Raw genomic sequence first — 25,966 nt, forward strand, 5'->3', positions numbered from 1 at the left:
AGAATTTTCTTTTCTTTTCTTTTTTTTTTCTTTTTTCTTTTCTTTTCACTTTTGGCACGATTCGTATATGGCACGCCCGCACGAAAAAAAAAATCTCAACCAAACACATACATTGAATACTAGTACTGTAGTTATATCAAGAAAATATTTATTTATTTCATCTTTAAAAAATGTAACACGATCGTATCAATTTCCTCTATTTCAATCCAATTAAATTACCAATTAATTTAATTATGTGATTTTTTAAACGAATATTCAACACTTTTATAATCAAGTTAAACTTTACCGTTTTTTATCCAAAACATTTTCAAAAAATTATTTTTTTACCAAAAGTTAAGTTCCTTTAAAATAATGTTTTTAATTTGTTTTGTGTAAAATTGTGATATACTTGAGGGAACTGGTCTTGATAAGAAAATTATTTAAATGGGATTTTGGATTAAAATAATAAACGTGAATTTTATTTTTTTTAATTATTTTTAGCATTGAAACTTCTTAAAATATGAGAATATATACGATGGAAATATATTTTTTTCGCAATTTTCCTTTTGTTTTTTCCCCTAATATAAGAGACTCTACACGTGCAAAAACATGCACATGTGATCCAACTTGCAAGTTGCAAGCACACAAATAGACAAGAGAACCAACTCTAATTCGTTCTCCGGTCTACGTCTCTGCATCCTGGCACACCCGATTTTTTTTCTTTCTTTTTCTAATTGTTGTTAATAAAATAAAAAAAAATCACCCAGCTTAAAAAATAAATAAAATTGATATATGACCATTGCACATGCCAAATGGGCCATCATACATTTTATCTAGTAATTTTTTACACCACTAATAGCAAAACATACACGTTTTAACTTCAAAACAAAAAAATAGCAAAACATACACGTTTAGTGTGTAAACAAAAACCATAAATTTATTGAGAAACAAAGATAAGTAATCAAATATATATCACATATTTTCATATTTTATCGACGAATATATCATTTATTCCTCATAATTCATATTGAATAATGTGCATAGTGAATCCCAAATTTCCTCCAATATAATATAATTATCGTTATATATTTATCATCATCAATATATATTATGAGAAGTGCTATGAATGCACATGCTACACTCCTAGCAAATCATAAATTCCGACCCATAATTTAACTCTTTTGGTTAGAACAAGTCACACACACGCAGATACTACTCATTCACGTGCCCTGATATATATATGAAAATGTTTACTTTTCTAGGAAATATAATTAATTATGATTTATGCCTACAAATCACAATCTAACGAGAATCAATTATACACGCAGAACATTTTATGTTATAAATAATATACTAATATTTCGTTATATGCTATTTTATGAAATATTTGTTTCCTCTAAAAATAAATAAATATTAATAAAACATTTTAAATTTTAATTATAATTATTTTAACATATGCATTATATATGTGTCGGATAAATGTTTTTGGAGAAATTATTTATTTTTTCCAATAAGGGTTAACAAATATTTTTCCACAAGCGATAAATTATTCTTCTAGGTTTTTTTGGAAAATCTCCTGGGTTTCCATTTTAGACTTTTGTTTAAAAGACGAAGAAACTCGTTCCTTTTACTATTAATCCAAATAGAAAGTTGTTTCTGCTTTTAGAATAAAAACACTTATTGTGGTTAAATTATATGATTTGGAAAAATTAGCATTTTGGTCTTGTATGTTGGTCTGTTTTTTGTTTTGGTCCTGTATATTTTCATGTTTTGGAAAAGATACAATAATTTGAATATTTTTTTTGTTTTGGTCCTATATGTTGTCATGTTTTGGAAAATGTACAATAACTTTGATATTTTTTTTGTTTTGGTCCTATATGTTGTCATGTTTTGAAAAATGTTCAATAATTTGATTTTTTTTTTTGGTCTTGTATGTTGTCATGACTCGAGAGAGATATCATGTTTTGCTTAGTTAACATAATATTTTGTTTACATGACACTTATTGATTATTATGTGGCTTAAATTAGATTCCACATAAACAGAATTAACTAAAAAAACAAAAAAAAAACCTAAAATATATATTAAAAATACGTGAATCATTTATCTCAAAAAAACCTTCACATAAACAAAAACCTAATTGAAGTGGCCGAGTCCAAATCGTATTCTACCCCTCTTAAATAATAAAATCCAATCAATTTTGGTTAAGTTTTTTTTTAATAAAATTACCTTCGAGGTAAATAGCGGCAGTGTATCCATATGCAAGTCATGTGATAGAAAATTTAGCCATTTAAATCCCTTTTATTGAGATAAAGGGGGCCGACCCTTTAATTAGATTTTTGTTTGTGTGAAATTTTGTTTGAGGTAAATAATTCACGTATTATATATATATATATATTAATTTATTTATAATTAATTTTGCTCATATTGAACCCAAATTATACCACATTAAAATTAATAGGTGCCAAATTGGCGAAATCTTATGTCAACTAAGCAAAATCCGACAGCTCTCGAAAGTTATGGTAACATAGGATGAAATCCAAAAACATATCAAATTTATTGTATCTTTTCCAAAACATTAAACATACATGATCAAAACCAAAAAAAATATCCAATTTATTTCACTTTTTTCAAAACATGACAATATACAGGATCAAAACAAAAAACATATTCAAGTAGTTGTATTTTTTTCAAAACATGACAATATACAGGACCAAAACCAAAAACAGACCAACATACAAGACCATATTGCTAATTTTCACGATTTGATTTAGAATGAATGTTTTTTTTTTCAAGGACGTCATTTCAAATCCATTACAATTATCATTCAATTCATTTAAATTAGCAAGCGTATTTGATATTCACCTCAGATACTCAGAATGGAAATCATTTTAATCTAAACATTCAAATTTTCTACTCCATCCATCTCTTCAAATCAAAATATCGAATCATTTTTATCGAAGCACAACTTTAAAGAATGGAGCTTAATAGAATGATTTTTTTTGTTATTTGAAAAGAAAAGAAAGAAAACCTTGTTTTACTAATTAATTTAACTGGCAACAATTTAAATTTTAAAGTAATAAAACTAGTATAAACATAAAAAAAATAAGAAGAAGAAGTAGGCATAATCCATAATGCGTGTGTAAAAAATTATATCTTTTAAAGTTGTATCTTTTTGTTATAAAGTTGTATAATAATTTGTAATAAGATCTGTAGACAATTAGATTTGTCAACCTTCAAATATGGCAAGTACAAAATAATTAAATATCAATAAAATAATTAGCAATTTTTGGAAAGATTAAATTCCTAAAAAATAAATAGTTAATTAATTGATATTTTAATATATTTTGTGATCAAATCAAGATTTTTAAATCAAGATTGCATCTTGCACAAATTGGAAGATAATACTGATATTTTTAGTATTTAAGATCAAATCTTGCATCAAATAGAAGAAAATACTAATATTTTTAGTATTTAAAATCAAATCTTGTGATTAATGGAAGATAATCACCAAATAAATCAGAGGAGCCAATCAAATTGCGGCACCTCATCAAATCGAAATGGTAAGAATCTGCATCCTTCAGCTATAAATAGGGGCAGATGACCAAGACGAAAACACAACACAGAAGACAAAGAAGCAGAGGAATAAAAGAATTCAAGACATTTCTCTCAAGTCAAATTCAAGAAATTCAAAGAAATCAAGAGAAGTTCAAGGCGTTCTTCTTCAAGTCCATCAAATTCGAGAAGATCAAGGCGTTATTCTTCAAACAAATCAAATTCAAGAAGATCGTGTTCTTCATCAAATTCAAGAAGTTCGTGTTCTTCATCAAACAAATCAAATTCAAGAAGATCGTGTTCTTCATCAAATTCAAGAAGTTCGTGTTCTTCATTAAACAAATCAAATTCAAGAAGCTCGCATTCTTCATCAAACAAAATCAAATTCAATAAGATCGTGTTCTTCATCAAATTCAAGAAGTTCGTGTTCTTCATCAAACAAATCAAATTCAAGAAGATCGTGTTCTTCATCAAATTCAAGAAGTCCGTGTTCTTCATCAAACAAATCAAATTCAAGAAGATCGTGTTATTCATCAAATTCAAGAAGTTCGTGTTCTTCATCAAACAAATCAAATTCAAGAAGATCGTGTTCTTTATCAAATTCAAGATAACAAATCTCAAGGCGCGATTCAAGAAGTTCATCGCGTTCTTCAAAAATTTTGAAGTTTAATTCGATATCAAGGTGTTAACCAATCGAATTAACTTTATCAAGACATCAAATCAAATCTCAAGAAATCAAATCGTCTTCAAAGAATATCAAATACTCAAGAAATTCAAATTCAACAAGAAATTGTCATTGAAGAGGAAAATCAAGGGATTATCTAGAGATTGTATTCAATAATCTTTATTTAATTTCTCAAATTCAATTTGTACCATTTTCTATTTCTTAATTTTAAAAAATAAAGAATTTTGAGCTACAAGATCAATTTGCATTCATATAGCAAGCTAGAATTTATAAAACATGTTTTTAAACTAATTATTTGTAATAAAATCATGATCATAAACAATGAGTGGGCACACGAAAGTAACTTCAATTTATTTCTAATATTATTAGTTAATACCATTAGTTAGCTCTTAATATACATTAATAAAAAAGATAACTAAGGATTTTAATAGATGACACATCAAGAGATTATTGCTTCATATTGATTAATAATATTTGTTAAGAAATGAGACCTATCAATTGATGTGAGGTACAATTAACATGAAACGATTGAAGCGTGGAGACATTAATGAGGGCTCCAACTATTGAACGGGTGGTCCAGTTATGGGCAGTCCAACATATACAGCATACCCTGATGTCATATTTAGAAATGAGACTTGAACCTAACTCAAACCCAAAAGCTAGCTCAAGTGAGAATGTTTGTCTTTGTCTATATATTAAGCTCTCAAATTATTTATCCAATCGATATGAGACACAATTAACATACCAACAATATTCCGTCACCAAGATTAACCGTAAGATGACAAACATTTAAAATACTATTACTTCTACTAATCTCATTTATAAACAATACCCACCCATAAACAAATTTAAAAAAATATTAGAGTCACTTATAATCCTACATATATAAAAGAAATTATTTTGGATGCAGTCAACTTTCAAAATTAGCCCTCATTAAATAGAAAAATTAGGTAAATGGCTAATTGTAGTTTCATTTTTCTTCCTACTAGCTTTATATAACTTCCCCATTATAGTTGACATTAATATGAATTTTGCATAGATTTTATAAAAAATATTATTACATAAAAAAACAAAAAAAAATTATTAAAAAAAATAATGTATGAGTTGTATTATACGATTGTTTATTTTTTGTTTTTGAATTTGGCATATGCACAAGCCATAGGTAATAATATAAAAGATGGCGAGTCGCCCTTGCATCAAACAAGGTACACTTTGTTCCAAATGGCAACACGTTTTCAAAAACGGAAACTGGAAACCAGCGCGTTTCATTGAAGATATATATATATTCAACAGTTGTTTTTGTTTTTGTTTTGTGCAACACTCAAAGGTCACATTCGTCCAGATTTGTCCTCGAACAACACACAATCCGCCTGTTAAATTCCGAGGCTTGCAGTTGCAACAAAGTAGTTAATCTCTCTTTCCTCTCAATTCAGTCTCCTCTTGCACTCAATTGCGCGGTGCGGAGAATAGAGCAGAACACTTGCGGCAGAGCTGTGGATCAGGTTATTACAGTTCTGAATTTGCTGTTTCTTTTGCATTCGAGGATTTTCGGTTCTTCTTTTATTATCATTATTTTTGCTGAATTTTAGAATCGATTCTGGTTTGGCTGATTTGCTGTTTGATTTAGCTGTTTGATTGATTTTGATTATGTGTGCGATGGAGCCGCTGCTTGATTATTTTGTTGTTATTTATTATTTGATTCTCCTTTTGTGATATTTGTTTATGATTTTCAAATGCGGCGATGTTTGAGTTGCTTGTTTGAGAAAATTGTTCTGTTTAGTTCAAGCGGTGATCATTGGAATGAACTCGTGAGGAGATTTCTTGATAGTAATGGTTGTACCTGAATCTAGAGTTGAATTTGGTGACGTGCTTGAATCATGTGAAAATATGTGTCTACTAATTGAATGGTTCCCGTTGAATAACGGATGTTTTTTTACAAAAAGGTTTTGATTGAATCAGATTGGTTTTCTTGATTATAATCCTCAGTGCCCGAAGAGTAAGTGTCCGTATGGCAATTGAACTAATACTGCTCACGATTGTCGAGTTTGAATGTGACAAAGTGGAATCATAGCTCGATATGATTTTAACTTTGTATCCTTTTTTAAAAAATCAAGATGTATTTTACCTTACACTTCGCATATTTGCTGGTCAATACTCAATTGTGTTTCACACTTTATATTCAACTTCTACTCATTTTCTTAGTATACTTGACCTTCTGTTATTATTAGTTCTTTAAATCAACACCTATAGGCTTTGTTTTGCAGGGATGTGTATGTAAAATTTAGGTATGAGCAAGAAGTATTTCCTTCACTGGAGCTGACATATTTAGAATAATATGGACATTTTGAAGCAATTGAAGAGAATGTCTTCTGGAAGCAAGGATGACCGCAAAGTGGCTCTCGATGGAGCTGCATGGATGTTCAACATAGTTACTTCTGTTGGAATTATAATGGTCAATAAAGCTTTGATGGCTACATATGGTTTTACTTTTGGTATGATGGTAGTGCCTATCCATGGATGGATCCTCAATGGCCAACTATGTTATTACTTCGTTGATTAGTCTATCCCTTACCCATCCATTACATCTTACATTTCACATGGCGTTTGGCACGGAGATTTAAAAGTTGTTTTTTCTTTTTTTGGAAAAAAAAAGCTGTTAGATATGATAATTATGCATGTGGCATGCATCTGAACTAATGTAAAAGGACACTTAGCAAAGACTTCAAATTTCGCTGGAACCTTATGCTGAAACTTGCAGCCCACCACTAAAACATAATGGATTGATATAGTTTCTTTGTTTGATTTTTTTTTTCAGCTACAACTTTAACTGGCCTACATTTTGCTGCGACTACCTTGATGACTCTTTTACTTAAGAGGCTTGGCTATATTGGGAGTTCTTCTCTTCCGGTGTCTGATCTTCTGAAATTTGTTTTATGTGCAAATTTCTCTATTGTTGGAATGAATGTGAGTTTGATGTGGAATTCAGTCGGATTCTATCAGGTTAGTGCTGCAGTTCATTCATATTTTACTGCCTGTGCAATTGTTCATGACTACAAAATGTTCTGCTCCAATTCTTGATTTGCCAGATTGCAAAACTCAGCATGATCCCTGTGTCATGTTTTCTGGAAGTTGTGTTGGACAATGTGCGGTATTCAAGGGACACCAAGCTAAGCATTTTAGTCGTTCTATTGGGTGTTTCCATATGCACTGTTACTGATGTTAGTGTGAATGCCAAGGGGTTTATTGCTGCATTCATTGCTGTTTGGAGCACTTCATTGCAGCAGTATGTAAGTCTTCTCTCCATCTATGACTCCATCAAATGATATTGATCAAGGAACCTTGTAGCTTACCGCTATTGGGGTGATCTGTGACTTAAATTGCAGTTGAGTTCAGGTGGTTGGGTATAAACATGGTTGGTCCAAGGAGGAAAATTTTGACTGGGAAGATATAACTCTTATATTTCAGTGTGGGTGTCTATCTTCGTTTCAGTCCAACTGCTTATGTGTAAATTGGATGGATGGTTTGGGAGTGATTAGTAAATATCTGTGTATTACTGGCTTGTCTATGTTAAGCACGGCCTTTAAGCGTGAATTTTCCGCTGTCTTCGATAGCTAATCACAGGATATAATGCTGAACTGTTGAATTGACTTTTAGTCTTACTGATTCAGTGCTTGATTCGGTTCTTTCATTTTTTTTCATACATCTGCAGTATGTCCATTTTCTACAAAGGAAGCATGAAATTGGTTCTTTCGATTTATTAGGGCATACTGCTCCACCTCAGGCAGCTTCATTGCTTTTAGTAGGGCCCTTGATGGATTACTGGTTGACAAACCTAAGGATCGATGCCTATCACTATACCTTAACATCAACGGTAACTATTATAAGGACAATATGATTGCCGATTATGCTGACAAAAATGCCTATATATTGCGTGTGGTTTTCTCACCAAGTCTTTGCATCTTTGCAGATGTTTATAACATTGTCCTGTGCCATAGCAATAGGAACCAATCTGAGCCAATTCATCTGCATTGGAAGATTCACTGCTGTGACATTTCAAGTTTTGGGCCATATGAAGACCATTCTTGTACTGATCTTAGGATTCATTTTCTTTGGAAAAGAGGGACTTAATCTACATGTGGTTGTGGGGATGATGGTTGCTGTCGTGGGAATGATTTGGTATGGTCGTGCTTCGTCTCAACCTGGAGGCAAAGAACGGAACCAATCTCCGGCTGTTGATACATCCGAAGAAGAAATCGGGCTCGTAAAATCTAGCGAGGTTGAAGAGAAGATCTAGTAACAAACCCAAAAACAATGCCGGGAGGTTCTGTAGCTGTCGGGTAAAATCTCCTAATACAGAAGTATTGAGTAATTTTACTTACAGCACCACAATATTAGTGTTTCATAAGACCATAAACAGTTGCAAGTACCCCGAGAATTTGCCTATCAATATAGTTGCATAGATCATTTCAGCCATTTGGCAGGTAAAACTTTCCCTTCTTCAAGGGCCTCATAAAACTTTCCAGCGGCCATGATCTTGAAACTATGGTGTCGGTGATATTCTAAAAGTTTCGATTAAAGTTTTTTAAGAACACAACATCGGAGGTCCTGGAAACCTATATATCCTTTTTATCAATCACATGCAAAAGCGGTTCTATAAGATTATAATTTGTAGTACAAAATACTATCTAAGCTAGCTAAGCAGAAGAAGTAAAACATACAGAAATTCAGTATGTATACACACAGACTCCTGCTATTTACGCTTTAGTTGTAAAATATTCAGTGCTAAGTTCAGAAGGCCACATTTTAATGCTTTCAAAACACTCACTTTATATGCTTATCTACGTTGTAATAGATTATATTTTTGTAAAAGTGATTAAATTTATAGATTGTAAAAAAGTGAGTAGAAATCAAAAGTTGGTAGTGTTTGAAAACAAAAGTGAAAAGCTAAAAATCAAAGTTGGCTAGTGTTTGGTAAATAAGTGATTATAGTTATTTTATAACTAACATTTTTATTAGAACCTCTTTTGGAGAATTATAATTACCATATGACTAGATTTTGGATTTCAATTAAATTAAAACATAAACTAACACATGAGCTAGATATAAAAAACACACAAAATTGATTTTTTTAAATCAAAATCTAACAATCATTTTTTTTAGTGATTGCAAACACATCATATAGCTCATGACGTCAAAGTTCAGGTTTGATATACATTATCCCATTGTTGAAAAACCCACAAGATGAACGGGGAAAAACCTCACTTATTCATCCAAATTAGTTTGTAGGCTATTACGTTAATCCGAGAGTTTACTCAAAGCGCACTGAAAGGTAGCGGCAGCGGGTTCCCACGCCAAAAAAAAAATAAAATTTAGTTAGTACAAGAAATACGCAACTTTTTTTTTTTTTTTTTAAAAAAAAAAAAACCCAAAAGGGCTTTTTCTTGAGATGTTCGGCTTTATTTGAGCGACGACATTATGGTTTGGGTAATTTTTTAGCATTATTTGCCCATGGGCCGCGATCGCATTTTGGTACCAAATTGTTTTAATAATGTTTTTTAGATTATTATTACCAATTAATCTTTGACTTTCTCAATCATTTGATTTTCCCAAAAAATCAGAAAGTGGAAATTCGTTTGTGTACCACGCGATACATACATCAGAGATGGCTTAATTTTCTATATTATAGAGAAAACGTAATAATGGCAAGATAAGATTTGTTTTTTCTATTCAAGATATCATTCTATTCATTATTTAATCCTCGAATCATACGAGTTGAAATTTAATATGTTTTCCATTATTTATAAAAAAAATACTACATTATTTTGTTGAAAATCTCTTTCCATTAATTGCGCAATGAAATTTTATATTTCATTATACTAATTTTAACTAAAAATATAAAGTTCATGAGAAATACATTTGTATCATTTATTTTTTAGGAGAGTTGTATCATGGTGGTGTGTACTGTGTACTTGTGCATACTTTTATTTATTTTTTTAATAAAAAAAACATTACTCGATAATAAATAAATTAATGCACATAATGAGTTTTAGATTGGTTAGTATTTATGCATTGCTTAAAAATCATTACTCAACTACCCTACTCTATATATGCACGTTAAAGACGACAATAAATTGAGAATTTGGAACTTTAATATTGTAAAACGTAGATGAGCCAGATTTCAATAGTAATGGTAAAATAAAGAAAAATCTTATTGGCATTAAATTATGTGCATGATCGTGTGAAGACAATCAATTAATTATTCAATGAAATATTGACATTCATTAAAAGTAGATAGTGATTGAGCCATCCATGCATCTCCGTACTTTTTAGCTCTTTCCTACACTAATTAGTAGTACATTTGCTTATACATTTTACTCTTCCTTTTTATCATATTGATTTGTATAACAATATATTATTTATTCATTTTAAATCTAAATTTATATAATTAATAAATTATTTAACTTGAATATAAAAGCATGAGATCATAGTAAAGTCGAATTTAATTAGATTATGGATAACGTGGAGAGGAAAAGATGATTTATTTATTTTGGAATAGATCATGTCAGCTCAAATAAATAAATAAACTTACGTTGTATATGAATTTATGGATTTGAAGTGAACAATTTCAAATTCATAATAATGAATTCATTTATTTGTTTTGAGTAAATAAATCGAACTAGAAATAAAAAAAACTTGAGTAAATAATTAACACAAGTTTTGAGTAACCGAGCATGAAATTAGAGTTTCCCTCTTTGACTGACAAATTTGAGTGATTTATTTCAAGTCGAGCTACAAATTTTTTACTTTTAAATTTTTATCGAATTGCAAGTATGACTCGCGCTCGACTAGAACGTACACCCTTATTTGGACGACTCGTATGTCACGGATTAATGTACACATAATATTATTGTTAGATTACATACATGTTCCATGATTTTTGTGATTTCATTACGGAAATCTGATTATAGGTGCGAGTAATCTGACATTTTAAATGAAATGTAAGATATTTTATATTTTGCGCAGAGATAGAAATTTGCGTCACATGGCATGTGATCAAAACAGCTGTGTCCACCCCCCAATTCAACACACCCCCTGCCGCCAACTCCTTCCCCAAATAATTCAACAAGAACACACATATATTTATATTTGTATTATAGTATAGTATAAATTTATATGTGTATCTGTGTACACACACGTATATGTATATGTATATATAAATTATACAAGTAATTATTTTTAATTATTATTTATAATTAATTTACTCCATCTCTTCACTTGCCAGTCCCATTTTAGTTTTGGATCGATTCCTCCTCCTCTCTCTGCTTTGTGTGTGTGTTCAATATCTGCTCTCTGAAATGGAAGCAAAAGCCAACAACATAATTTCTACAAACTACGTTAAATTTTGAACATGGAAGACCACAGAAACCTCATCAGCGCCAATTTTTTCTTCTTCTTATGTCATCACCACAGTCTGCAGCAGCAAATCTTGATGAGTGTCTTCTTTTTCTCAATCTTTCTCCCTTCTGCACTGGTTTTTTCAGCTTCGAATGACCTCTTCAGGGACTCTCACCAGCTAATTTCCTTCAAGAATTCACTCCTCAACCCGGCCCAACTTCAATCCTGGCAGCCAACCATTTCCCCCTGCAGTTTCAGTGGCGTTTCTTGTAAAGATTCGAGGGTTTCGTCCGTAGACCTTTCTAATTATCACCTCAGTGTTGATTTCTCCTCGGTTGCGAGTTTTTTGTTAAGTATTCAGAATTTGGAGTCTCTTGTTCTGAAGAATGCTGGTGTTTATGGTTCAATCTCTTCTGTTTCGAGCTTCTCATGTGGGAGCTTCTTGAGTTCGCTGGATCTAGCTGAGAATTCTATTTCCGGGAGTTTAACTAATATTTCCATTCTTGGGTCTTGCCTTGGATTGGTTTTTCTTAATCTTTCCAAGAATTCTTTGGACCCCCCTCTTGTGAAGGATGTTGCTCAAAAAGGCACTCCCTTTACGGGGCTTTCCTCGTTGCAAGCTCTTGATGTTTCTTACAATAATATTTCTGGGCAAAATGTGGTTCCTTGGCTTTTATCGAGTGGTTTTTCTGAGCTGCAGCGCCTGTCTTTGAAGGGTAACAAATTGGCAGGAGATTTACCTGTGTTGAACTCCAAGAATTTGGTTTATTTGGATCTTTCCACCAACAATTTGTCCTCCTATTTCCCCTCATTCAGTGACTGCTCCAACTTGCAACACCTTGACTTGTCTTCCAATAAATTCCATGGTGTTGTTGAGAATTCGCTTTTAAAATGTGGGAAGCTGAGTTTTCTTAACCTCAGCAATAACCAATTCGCAGGCTCGGTTCCAGAGCTGCCTAGTGGGAGCATACAGTTTCTGTATCTCCGAGAAAATGATTTCCTGGGTGCTTTTCCTCCAGGTTTATCCGATTTATGCACAACCCTCGTGGAGTTGGATCTGTCCTTTAATAATTTTACAGGTAATCTACCTGAAAGCCTTGGTGCCTGCTCTGCCACCTTGGAGCTTCTTGATATCTCCGGGAATGATTTATCTGGTGAGTTGCCCATTGACACGCTCTTGGAGCTGAGCAATTTGAGGACTTTGAGGATGTCTTTCAATTACTTTTCGGGGCCTCTGCCCGATTCTTTTTCGAAGATGGTGAATTTGGAGACTTTAGATGTGAGTTCAAATATAATCTCTGGTTTGATTCCTTCTGGTCTTTGCCAAGATCCTAGGACCAGTTTGAAATGGTTGTATTTGCAGAATAATATGCTCACTGGTTCGATACCTCAGAGTTTAACTAACTGCTCACAGTTGGTTTCTCTTGATCTTAGTTTAAACTATTTAAATGGAACCATCCCACCGAGCTTGGGGACGTTGCCGAATCTCAAGGACGTGATCTTGTGGTTGAATCAACTCAATGGTGAAATCCCAGAAGATTTCATGTACTTGCGGAGTTTAGAGAACTTGATTCTTGATTTCAATGACTTGTCTGGATCCATACCAGACAGTCTTAGCAACTGTACCAGGTTGAATTGGATTTCGTTGTCTAACAATCAATTGAGCGGGGAAATACCAGCTTCTTTGGGGCTTCTAGGCAATCTAGCGATTCTGAAACTTGGAAACAATTCGCTAAGTGGAAATATTCCAGCTGAGTTAGGGGATTGTCGCAGCTTGATTTGGTTGGACCTCAACACTAATTTATTGAACGGGATGATCCCTCCAGAGTTGGCCAAGCAATCTGGTAAAATTGCTGCAGGGCTCACAGGGAAGCAGTTTGTGTATATCAAGAATGATGGGAGCAAACAATGCCATGGAGCTGGGAATTTACTCGAGTTTGGAGGCATTAGGCAGGAACAATTGAGCAGGATTTCGACGAGGCATCCCTGCAGTTTCAACAGAGTTTACAGTGGCACCCTTCAGCCAAATTTCAATCACAATGGCTCGATGATATTTCTTGACCTTTCTTACAATAATCTGGAGGGAAATATTCCGAAAGAGCTGGGTTCCATGTACTACCTGTTTATACTCAACCTGGGACACAATGATCTTTCTGGTCCGATTCCTCCGGAGCTCTCCGGCTTAAAGACTTGTGCTATCCTGGACTTTTCCTACAATAGGCTCAACGGTTCCATTCCACAGTCATTGACAAGCCTCCCGTTGGGGGAAATCGATCTGTCAAATAACAATCTATCAGGATCGATTCCTGAATCAGCACCATTCGATACATTTCCTGATTCCCGGTTTGCGAATAATTCAGGACTCTGTGGATACCCTCTTCCCCGTTGTTCGGCTGGTTTTGGTTTAGGAAATGGCCAGCATGAAAACTCTCGCCATAAACGTGCATCCATTGCGGGAAGTGTTGCAATAGGATTGTTGTTTTCCCTCTTCTGCATTCTCGGATTGACACTTGTTGCTATAGAATCAAAGAAGAGGACAAGGAAGAGGAAGGAGGCAGCAATCGAGGCCTACGTGGAGAATCACTCGAACTCGGTCACAGCCAACAGCATATGGAAAATCAGTGCTCGTGATGCATTAAGCATCACCCTCTCAACCTTCGAAAAGCCTCTCAAGAATCTCACTTTGGCGGATCTTCTTGAAGCCACAAACGGCTTCCATGACGACTGCCTGGTAGGCTCCGGTGGATTCGGGGATGTTTACCGAGCCCAGCTGAAGGATGGAACTGTCGTGGCTATCAAGAAACTGATACATATCAGCGGCCAAGGTGATCGGGAATTCACTGCCGAAATGGAAACAATCGGGAAGGTCAAGCACAGGAACCTTGTTTCCCTTTTAGGCTACTGCAAGGTTGGAGAAGAACGCCTCTTGGTCTACGAGTACATGAAATACGGGAGCCTGGAGGACGTGTTACACGACCGGAAAAAGATTGGGATCAAGCTAAATTGGGCTGGAAGGCGAAAACTCATCATTGGATCAGCTAGAGGATTGGCTTTCCTCCATCACAACTGCATTCCACACATCATTCATAGAGATATGAAATCAAGCAATGTTTTAGTCGATGAGAATTTTGAGGCCAGGGTCTCGGATTTCGGAATGGCAAGGCACGTAAATGTAATGGACACTCACTTGAGTGTCAGCACATTGGCTGGAACGCCAGGTTATGTACCTCCCGAGTACTACCAAAGCTTTAGATGCTCGACCAAAGGGGACGTCTATAGCTACGGTGTGGTTCTACTCGAGCTGCTTACCGGTAGGCAGCCGACAGAGTCTGTCGACTTTGGGGACAACAATCTCGTGGGATGGATGAAGCAGCAAGCTAAAGTGAAAGTACGTGATGTTCTTGATCCCAAGTTGTTGAAAGAAGATCCGAGTTTAGAAATGGAGCTTTTGCAATACTTAAAAGTGGCGTGCTCATGCTTAGAGGATCGGCCCTGGAAACGTCCCACAATGATCCAAGTTATGGCTATGTTCAAGGAAATTCAGGCTGGATCCGCAATGGATTCATCTTCCGTAGTTGCAGTAGGTGATGGTAGTTTTACTGCAGTTGAAGGTGTAGAAATGAGCATACGAGAAGGGAATGTATCGAGTAAGCCATCGTGAAACCGGAGCAAAGTTAGCTAGAGGATTCTTTGATAAAGGTCAAGAAGTATGTGATGCACTTGGATTTGTACTTGGAAAAATTCTTGCATTTGCAAATAGTAATAGTAGTAGTTTCTTGAAAAGATAAAATCTTGTTATTAGTTATATATACCTAAAAAGGATATTTAACTTTTGTAACACTTTTTTGTACATATACGTACAGTTTGAATCTGAAATGGTGCTTCCTCTTAGTTTTCATGGATTTTTTTTAGAAACTCAGCAAAAATATGAGAAAAAGGGCTCTTAGATTCTGTGACCTCACTATGACAGTGACCAAGTGGACGATTTTTCTTTTATATAAATATATTTATATTTATATAAACTCAACAATTGTCATTTGTTAGCTAGTTGGCTCAAGTCCCTTTTTGGCATAATGGCTTTAAATTCAAGAATGCATCATATTTTCTTATCATCTCATTTTCTGCCATTAATTACTACTTCCAACTTTTACCTTGTTTTGTTCTCTGTTAATTGTTCAAAAAATGTCTCTACATGCATGCAAGTTACATCAAAATGCTTGGGGATTTAATTATGTTTGTAGGCCACACCCCCTTCATTATTCATGCTTTTGACAACTTTCATGTTCCCACCCCCACTTTTTGTTTTGTTCCTCCCTGTATCTATTCTAAATACATGTATTATCACTCAATTATTGCAAAGGAGTATATTATACTTTATTTCCCAACTTTTTCCTTATAGAAAATGTCTTCTGCTTTTTTTTTTTTTTTAAAAAATAAATGTGTTTTGGATCTGCTTGTTAGTTTCTACTTATTGTGCTGTTTATTTTATATATAATTAAAAAAATTAGTAATCAGATACACGTGTTGCGTGCTTGTATAGTTTTTTTTTTTTAATGAAAACAAAAAAAAAGTTAAATAAAAAAAATACAAAAATAACGTTTTCGTAATTAAATATTCAACAAAAAACAAAAAATTAAACGTTGTACTTTCATAATTAAATAGCTATCAAATGATAAAATATGTATAAAATGTCTTTTAAATCTAATATTCCACTTTCTAATCAAAATTTAGTGATAGATATAATGTACATGAATCACCAAGTGGTCCTTGAAATCTATTGGTTTTTCTGCGGGCGTGTGCACGTGCACGTGTAGCAAGTGCGTTAAAAATGGTCACATCTTACCTTAAAAGTTTAAAAGTAATAAAATAATTGTGTTTCATATAAAATATAATAACAATGTTTATTCATAAATTTGTGATAGGAAAACTGATGAATTATTTGGATTCAAATATATATTTCTAATAAAATTTCAATTTTCAAGATTTGTCTTCATAATGAAACGAGTGGCATACATTATTAGTTTATTATCAAATTTGGTGCATGCGAGCCCATTGTTATTATGATTTTATATCATTTTCAAACACTTGAATTCAAGAAGGATCCAGCTTGGTAAACAAAGAAAGGCTAACTACTCTAATATTTTTAAAATAATCACTTAATATATATTATTGTCTCGATTATATAATACATTATATTTAGATCCATAACGTCCAAACAGTAATATAATGTTCCAAATTAGTTCTCAGTGAGACAGCTTGCACTTGTCCTCATTAATTTTTTTTTTTGTTTGCTATAGTACATCTCGTTATTCTTGATTATATATGTGACATGTCTATGGATAAAACTTAATGTTGATGATATTATTATTTTGAATTATTTATCTTATCTTGGTTGGTGAAAATTTAATTAATTATTTTATTTTATATTTTAGGGAGAACGTTTATAAGTGCGTGTGATTGAGTACTTGTTATGAGAAAAGACTCTGTGTGTTTAGCCTTTTTTCAATTTGGTTTCATATGTTTCAACATTCTCGGTTGAAATAATGTCGATTTCAACATTTACAAATTTTTATCCATTTTAGGAGCATAACTAACATATATTATGTTTACCGTTGGAAGAACCATTTCAATCAAAATTTGTAAATATTTAGGACTTAATCAAGTACAACAAATATTTAGAATTAAACAAAGAAAGGGATCAAACACTTCATTATATATCAATTAATTAGGCGAGAGTTAAAGTGAGTGACGACACGCGCGGGTGGGCAGCATCTGGGCCATGATACACAATCTCAAATTAAATCCAATCTTGTTCATATAATAACAATTATTATAACAAAAATATTTGTATAATTTCATGAAAATTGGTCATGGTCATGAAAATTATATCCCTCCACCCATCCACCCAACTTTACCTCCCGCAAACACTAGGGGTCCCCTTCTCCAAGCATTTTCATTGTCATCACCAACATCCACCTTCATTGAAAATGAGAAAAGATTCTACTCATTTTGTGATCTATATAATTTTACTTCTCATCATAATTTTTTGTAATTTACTATTTTTACATCACATATACGCGTATATGTATATTACACTTCGCAGAATATACTAATACGACCGATTGAGACATTGTCAAGTGTTTGGGTACCATCAAGTGTCATGAAACTGCTCACTTTGTTGTATCTGTACGTTTTTAGTTGGTTTGAAAGACTTGGCAACAACAACTTATAAGTAGATGCATCCTAGAAAATAAAGAGACATGATTCTTCAAGTATAATCTACATAAAATTTGCAAATTCTTGCGATTATATGAAACGACATGTGGCCCTGAGATTTGGAAAATTTAGACAAAATTTGGGGTTCATGGATTAGATATACTTTTAGAAGCATTATAAGTTTTGTCCCCTCCCATTTTAATGTAAGCCTCACAAAAATCTTTGCCAGCCAATCTTGTCTCCTTCCCTCTGCCACATATTCTCACCCTCCAATCGGATTCTTGCAAGAGATATAATTTTTATTTTTAGAGGCCACATCATATCGTGTGTGTCGTGTAGATATTTTACATGATAATAATTGGAAACATTTTCTAGTTATTTTATTTTGATGTGCTACTGTTTTTATCTTAAAAGCTGGTCGTTGGGGTTGCCAAACGGGGTGAAATTATGCAACAATGAAAAATGCTAACGCCTCATCAAAATTTCAAGTATGGAATAAAATTTCGAGTTCAATATTTAATTATAATAATCTATCTTCCAATTTCAAAAAAAAATCTCAAGTCTTGATCAGATATCAACTTAATTATATTCATAATATCTCTACACAACAATATTTAACAACACTTTTTACACCCAATATCAATATTATTTGGGAAGATTCCACTCGAACTACCATTGAAAACGGAGACAATCACCTATCAAGATTTAAAATTTTATAATTAATTACATCCATATTTCTTTTTTCAAGAAACATCTATTTTGGTGGGGGCTCGGGTGGAGCCCGCATGTCTATAATTCTAACAAGAATCGAGTGTTGTAGATTCATGCCACGTAAGCAATGGATCCAAAAATTACCAAATAAGAATTCTTTGTGCCCCACTAGAAGGACAAAAGGACAAGCGATTTAGGTCTCGAGCCATTTTTCCCCGAGACTTGAAAAGTTTTGTTAAAATTAACGTAGTCCTATTATTGTTTAACTTGATATCTATATAGGCTATAGCTTATTATATAGTTTGCACATACACATGAATGTCAAAGTTTCTTTGCATTAACATTGTTACCGTATATATAATCGGAGTCATTAGAGGATGCCAAATAATTAATTAGAAACTAAAACTTGAAATGCAATTACAAACAATTGAAAATGGGGGATGTCAAAGACAAGAAGTGGGGATACATATTCATTTTCCCGATGGAATAGAATTCCGCACAAGACAACCATATTTCGTTATCAATAAGGTATTTGTTGGGAATGTGTTTTTGCATATATTGAGACCACATTGAATGTGATTGGATCAACGTGAGCACAAACCTAGTTGCATGTAATGTTCACGACTTGTCTTTTTGGTTCGATTTTAGTATTTTTTTTTTTTTAAAAAAACATGATTTAAGAAAGAATGTGTATGAAAAGATAATAGTAAGTACTTTCCGAAGCATATTTTGTAAAGGGATCGAGCGGGGCACTTTTCAAAACATTATCGCAAAACATATATGGCCTCGCCTTAACGTTTCTTGAAATTTTAATGCACAAAAATACTTTATTGTCGAAGTCTTGTTATATTATTATTATTTATCATACAAAACATATAGTTTTCATAATTAATTTACGCGAATTATAGGATTGATCTAAAATAATGCATGTTTTTTTGTAAAAACTCGACGAATAACAAATTAAACGTTGTCAAATAGCGACTCGAGGATGTCGTAATCGAAGATCCAGTGAAAAATTTATCAAAAAAAAAAAATCAAATTCAGATAAAGTTTTTAGAGTAAATTGCTAGCTAGCCAGGCTGAGCTAGAAACTCTTCCTCGTCAAAAGACTCAAAACCAATATTTTCTTGGGGTGAAATGCAAGAACGGGAAAAATGTGGAGGGTGAAATTGTAATTAAAGTGTCAAGGACACGTGTCAATGTCGAGGACAATAAGCGTGGTTCACGGGCAGCGGGTAGGGCAAATGGGGCAGCTGAAATCATTGTAACTTTGAGCTGGGCTGAGAAGCTGGAGCTGCCCACGTGAGATTGCCAGATGTGGGCCCTGGTTTACTAAATCCGGCCCACTTATTGGATATGAAGGGACAATCCACTCCACAAACAAACACAACTTAAGATAATGACACTATCATTGCTCCTACCATCTCAATTTCAAAGATAATATTTATTTCTTAGATCAGTGGTCGTCATTGACATAATTATCTTTTTTTCTTTTAAAAAACAACTATCTGATATTAAGTTAATGTTTGTAATCTTTAAAAATAGATGATTATGAATATTCTCTTAACAAATTTGTTAAAAAAAATATTCATAATCACCTTTTTTAGAGATTCAAACATTATCTAACAATTGAACACAAATTTCTTTTTAAATCGCTCATTCCAGAAATAACTGTGTTTTCGACCATTCATGTATTATGAAATTATAATTGCATATGGAGTGTCCTTAAAAGTAGATTTATTATATATGATATGATTATACATAGACATAGAGTAGGTTTTTCGTGAGACTGTCTCACGAATTTTTTTGTTATGAGACAAGTTAATACTATTCATATTTATAAAATAAAAAATAATATTTTTATCATAAAAATAATATTTTTTGCCCTTCAAACAAAATTTTTAGTTTTGGTGACTTGTATAAGTTAGTGAGATGAAATAATAATTTAGCATATTTCATAGATAATATGATTGGAGAATAAAAGGACCGGGCCACATCCCAGTATAGGTGCGCAAAGAGCTGGGCCAACCCAGAACAATTTAAACCAAGTATCTACAGCCTTTTAAGGCCCGGCTAAACCCTGACTTGGTAGCCCATGGGGCCTGGTCCAATTGCCCATCAACGTGGCCACCAATTAATTTCAAAGTTGACCAGCTTTTTTGACTATTTCTGAGAGTATATATATATAATTTATTTTCAGACATTTCACAAATCGATTAAATATTGTGTATTGAGACCTGACTTTGTATTACATACAAACTACTTATAATAATCAATGCAGTGAAAAGAAGTAATATTATTGCAAATGAATTAATAATATTGGAGTTAATGGTTTACTCTGAAAATATTTTGAGTAATTAATTAAAGGGTGAATTGGTGTTTAGTCCCTAAATCAAAAAGCAAATTAAGAATCATTCATTTGTCAGAAAAAATTTGTTTGCACTCCCTGGCCTACATTATTTTTTTCGGATAAAATTAAGTACAAAACATTGAAAATATGGTACAAATATAAGATATTTGAGCACTAATTATTCAAAATCGAGTACAAAAAATACAATTTTGAGTATAAAATCTAAACATCTTTATTCATTTGAATTTGCAACATGCGTTTGAGTACTCAAAAATCATATATTTATACCAGATCTAACACATTGGGTACTCAAAAATCACATATGCGTACTATATTTTCAATGTTTTGTACCGATTTTCATCCAAATAAGATAAATGTGTTATTAATATCAATATTTTTTAGTACTCGAAAATCATATATTTATACTAGATTTAACACATTTAATACTCAAATATCATGTATTTGTATCATATTTTTCATGTTTTGTACCAAATTTCATCCGAAACAAAATATGTGAGCCCAAAAAATTTAAACAAAGTTTTTTTATGACAGAAATTGATTACCGATTTAAGTTTAGATATAGGGAAACACGTGTATTTACCCAAGAAACTGAACCTCTCCTCTCTCGCCATCTCAAAACACAGAGAAAGTTCAAAGTATACATATTTCATTTTCAAAAAGAAAAAGAAAAAAGAAAGAAAGTATACATATTTTCCTTAAAAAGAGTAGAAAAGTGCAATAAAAGTTGAACCATTTTGCTGCTGTCAGATGGAGGACCGCAAGGAGGTAAAATTAAAAGGGTCTTTTTTGTTTTGTTTTGTTTTGTTTTGTAGGACTCTGTTTCTGTTAATGGATGGATCACTGTTGATGTGATACTTCAAATCCCAGAAGGGTTCGAGGCATTTTTTGAAAATTTTGTGTCATTACAACTTTCTTGAAGCTAAATATGATGTACAAGTTTTGTGCTTTGGATCTGTTGTCCAGTTTGTTTTTTGGGTTATATAGACGAAATTATTGTTGTTATTATTTTTTCTTTTTTGTTTTTTGATAAGGTGATGTTTGAAAATCAATTGGACTGTGGATATATTTGGACGTGCTTAATTAGTTTTCTTTCTTTGAGGAGAAAGAAAATTTTGGACTTCCTCTCATGTGAGAAGTATCCAACTGCCAAATTCATGGAAAAAATCTCAACTTTATCATTATTCATTCCCATGCTTAAATTTGTAGTTTTCATCTTCGTTGGTTAGAAGAATTTCATGTTTGTTAAAATCCAGATGTGTTATAAGATGAAATCAAGATCTTACAGGAATTTCAAGGGAGCCTTTTTTGTTTTTTATTTATTGTAATTAAACCTTTGAAGTTTATTCATTTGATTTCAAGTGTCATTAGCTGAAATGTTTTATACCTTTCACAGAAGAATTCACCATGGCTATCTGTGCCACAATTTGGGGACTGGGATCAAAAGGGGCCGGTGCCCGACTACTCTATGGATTTCTCGAAAATCCGAGAAATGAGGAAGCAGAACAAGAGGGATCCATCAAGAGCCAGTGTTGGAAATGAGGAACACCTCGTCTCTCTAAACACGAAAGATTTGAACAAACCCCACGACGAAGATCATCAGAACCATTCTCCAACAGCATGATCCTTTTCCCCATCTTTATGTATGACCACATTTTAGCACATCAAAATAATGTGTGTTTTTAGTTTAGAGAACAAGCAGTTGATACTTACAATTTTTCTCCAAACGCGGATAGAACTATTACATAATGGAATGATGTAGGTGGGAAAGTTGCCATTTTTGGATCGATATTCTGATTATTCAGCCGACAATCTTAGAGATAATTGTTTTCCTTACATTAGAGAGTTTACTTCTTGCTCAGGATGAATGCTTACCACCATCACATTCACATCAAATAGGTAAACAAGCCCTTCAACTATGAATCTTCTGGAGACTTTGATTCTTGCAGGATCAAACATTAAGTCAAACAACCAGCCTATAGAATTATAACTTAGAATTGCTTAATCTTCCACTATCTCAAATGGCTTCTTAATCTTCATGCAAACACCCTTTTGCTTTGGCTCAATCTGGTTGAAAGATAGCTATGATTTTTCATTGAGATGTGCTCTTGGTGTTGTCATGAACCACTCATTTGTCATCATTTTTAGTGCATGTGAGCTTAGATTGTGTACCATAGCACACAAAATATTGAAATAACATGCAGCAGATGGGTGTGTGCTTAATGAAGAAAGCAACCTTTGGTACTTTGTAAAGTTGAAAAGTATCCCTATTACATATGGACCACCTTAAAGCACACGTGGTTTCACATGGTATGTATGTTATCAGGAGCATAAAATATTGAAGTAAATGAAGCTCATTTCGGGGTGTCTCTTTAATCTTTATACCCATAGAAGGTATCTCTTTTCATGAGGCTTATTGTCACCTCACCTGATAATGGTTCTTAGTTTCACTGTTTATTTATATCATGATTCTTTAAATAAATTTGCAAGTTGATTGATGTTAAAAAGAAAAATATTGGGATGATTTGGAAAACGTTTCAAATCCGATGACTTAATTTTATATCCAATACCAACTGGATCCCATTCAATTAAGATTGGGGAATCTATGCAGCCAATAACATTTGATTTACAACTGGTTGAGTTTATGTTACACGAAGTAAAATATACATGATGTAGCATGAATTATTAGACGATGGGAGACACGTCACACGTACAAGTCAATGACCAATTATATTACATGTGGTGTATTTCGCTCGCAGCACAGATCGGTCCAACTGAGAAGTGTGTTGCGCTACTCCAATTTTGTCCAATTTCTATTGACAAATTTTTGAACTTTTGATTTTGATTTTGATTTTTTTTTTGAGAGAAACTTTTGATTTCATGTGTCCTTTTATTTGTTATTATTATTTATTATTTTTGCCTCATTGGTCTATTTTTTAAATTTTATGTTTTTTATATCTGCTACAGGCAAGGAGCAACATTTTCGACTATTTCAAATGTTGTGTCTTCAAGGCCTGACAAAATCGATAGAGAGCTTGCTGAACTTTTCATCTCCCATGGCTTCTCCATTATTATTATCGTTATTCTGGTTGAAGGTGGTTTTGTTTTTCTCTTCTCTCTCGCGCAACTGATATCATAAAAAAAAAAAAACAATACTTCCCCTAATTGCTATCCTTAAAGCAAAATTTGTATTATTACTTAATTCAATGGTATATGCCGTATTAAGAGAATTTAATTATATCTATTATCTATTTCTATTATATTATATTATATTGTATTATATTATATTTATATTTATATTTATATTTATACTACTAAAAAATATGAATGATGGGCAAATTTTTTGCATTGTGTATTTAACACATTGCCCAAAAACTATGAATTATATGTATTAATTGCATGGACATTGTGTGGAAAAATGGTGTAAAAATTCGGGTCAAATTTGTGATATTCAATTTGTGAATAATCAATGTGTTGCTTATTCATTAAATTAGCTCATTTATTTTTTGAATTATTCAATACAACATTTTAATTGATTTTCGTCATAGTCTCATAAATTGATTTTCATCATTTTCTCATAAAACATGAGAAAAAAATTATATATAAAAAATATTTTTATCATCTATTTTTTATATTTATAAATTATTTAATTTGTGCATTTATATTTTGACTCATTGAATACAATATTTTTAATTTATTTTCATCATATTTCTAAAGTTATTCAAAATAAAATATGAGAAAAAAATTATAGATATAAAATATTTTTACAATATATTTTTTTATAAATCATTTAAGTTGTTTATTTGTTTTTTAACTTATTAAATGTTTCAGCATTTTAATTGATTTTCATCATATTTTTAAAGTCATTCTAAACGAAACACGAGAAGAGAATTATAAATATAAAATATTTTTACCATCTATTTTTATAAAAATCATTTACGCTGTGTATTTATTTTTTGACTCATTAAATATTTCAGAATTTTAATTTATTTTCATCATACTCCTAAAGTCATTCTAAAGAAAACATGAAACAAAAATTATAGATTTAAAATATTTCTATCATCTATCTTTTTATAAATCATTTAATTTGTGAAACATCCTAGACTTATAAATTTCTAAAAATGCGGAAATTTAAAAAAAATTTCTCTTTTTTTTTTCTTTTTCTTTTAATTTTAAAATAAATACTAAGTAAAATATTTATATATATATATATACATATATGCCCATACATATATGTACAACCATAAAAGAGATTTAAAAATTTAATAAATAATCATGCAACATAAAAATAATTACTAAAGCGTCTGAATCATGCAATACTTTAAATAATTCAAAACAATTTAATCAACAGTGCATACCCTAAAAAGTTGCATAAAAATAATACTTAAATCTCAACACTGGAATAAAATCTTCAAATAAAATAGTGTTTAAAATATTCATGCATAGACCACTAGCACGATGCAGACTACGGTCACAGGGCCACTGCAGCTCCGCTCATACGTCCTCACCACCAGTAGGGGTAACCTGCTCCTCTACGTACTCACCTGCACCATATCAGTGTAGTGAGCCTAGAGGCCCAACATGCATACTAACAAGGGTTTAAAATAATTTAATACACTTTCATACATAATACTTAACCTATAAATGCATGAGCATGCCTCCAAAAATAATAACATAATTGTTGCTTAAAGAAATCACTGAATTATACGTAACATACATAATATCATACATACTTGAGTTGTTGAGCACTTATTTTCTTAACATCGAATGGTCCTATCCGTAAGTGTGACCCATACTTATAGTGCGACTGATCAGTCTAAGAAACCATCGTACGAGGCTGGTGGCGAACCACCCATACATAAATGGCAGAAACTGCCCATACATAAATGGCCACACTACTTCAATTTCCACCTAAAATATTTTATTTGCTCAACCATAGAACTTCAATCATAGCATAAAAATTGATTTCATGAATGCATGTACTTTAAATAAATTGTGTGTCCTTCATATATATTTAATTTAAAGTTCTTACTAACATATAAATATTAAATTACTTCAA

At 32.3% G+C, this 25,966-nt stretch overlaps 3 protein-coding genes across 6 annotated transcripts; all 3 read left to right on the forward strand.

The window, feature by feature from the left end:
* Positions 1-5,518: 5,518 nt before the first annotated feature.
* Positions 5,519-8,686, forward strand: LOC140880612 (UDP-rhamnose/UDP-galactose transporter 6-like). Of its 4 annotated transcripts, XM_073285201.1 has the most exons (7): positions 5,519-5,719; positions 6,161-6,213; positions 6,482-6,709; positions 7,033-7,217; positions 7,304-7,504; positions 7,927-8,088; positions 8,185-8,686. In XM_073285201.1, the coding sequence occupies exons 3-7, from the start codon at positions 6,553-6,555 to the stop codon at positions 8,509-8,511; spliced, it is 1,032 nt and encodes a 343-aa protein (XP_073141302.1). In that variant the 5' UTR covers positions 5,519-5,719; positions 6,161-6,213; positions 6,482-6,552; the 3' UTR covers positions 8,512-8,686. The 4 variants fall into 4 exon arrangements, with proteins under 4 accessions (XP_073141302.1, XP_073141301.1, XP_073141300.1 ...); XM_073285200.1 differs by lacking the exon at positions 6,161-6,213 and having other exon boundaries at positions 6,468-6,709; XM_073285199.1 differs by lacking the exon at positions 6,161-6,213.
* A 2,794-nt stretch (positions 8,687-11,480) lies between these two features.
* LOC140880367 (brassinosteroid LRR receptor kinase-like) lies at positions 11,481-15,526 on the forward strand. The gene has a single exon (XM_073284735.1). It carries the CDS (start codon positions 11,626-11,628, stop codon positions 15,271-15,273), a length of 3,648 nt encoding a protein of 1,215 aa, XP_073140836.1. The 5' UTR covers positions 11,481-11,625; the 3' UTR covers positions 15,274-15,526.
* Positions 15,527-21,545: 6,019 nt separating this feature from the next.
* LOC140885211 (uncharacterized) lies at positions 21,546-24,119 on the forward strand. Its single transcript, XM_073292157.1, has 3 exons — positions 21,546-21,675; positions 22,304-22,525; positions 23,875-24,119. Exons 1-3 carry the CDS (start codon positions 21,658-21,660, stop codon positions 23,923-23,925), a joined length of 291 nt encoding a protein of 96 aa, XP_073148258.1. The 5' UTR covers positions 21,546-21,657; the 3' UTR covers positions 23,926-24,119.
* Positions 24,120-25,966: the final 1,847 nt, after the last annotated feature.

This window comes from Henckelia pumila, chromosome 2, assembly GCF_033568475.1.
Source record: "Henckelia pumila isolate YLH828 chromosome 2, ASM3356847v2, whole genome shotgun sequence".
Taxonomy (NCBI): Eukaryota; Viridiplantae; Streptophyta; class Magnoliopsida; order Lamiales; family Gesneriaceae; genus Henckelia; species Henckelia pumila.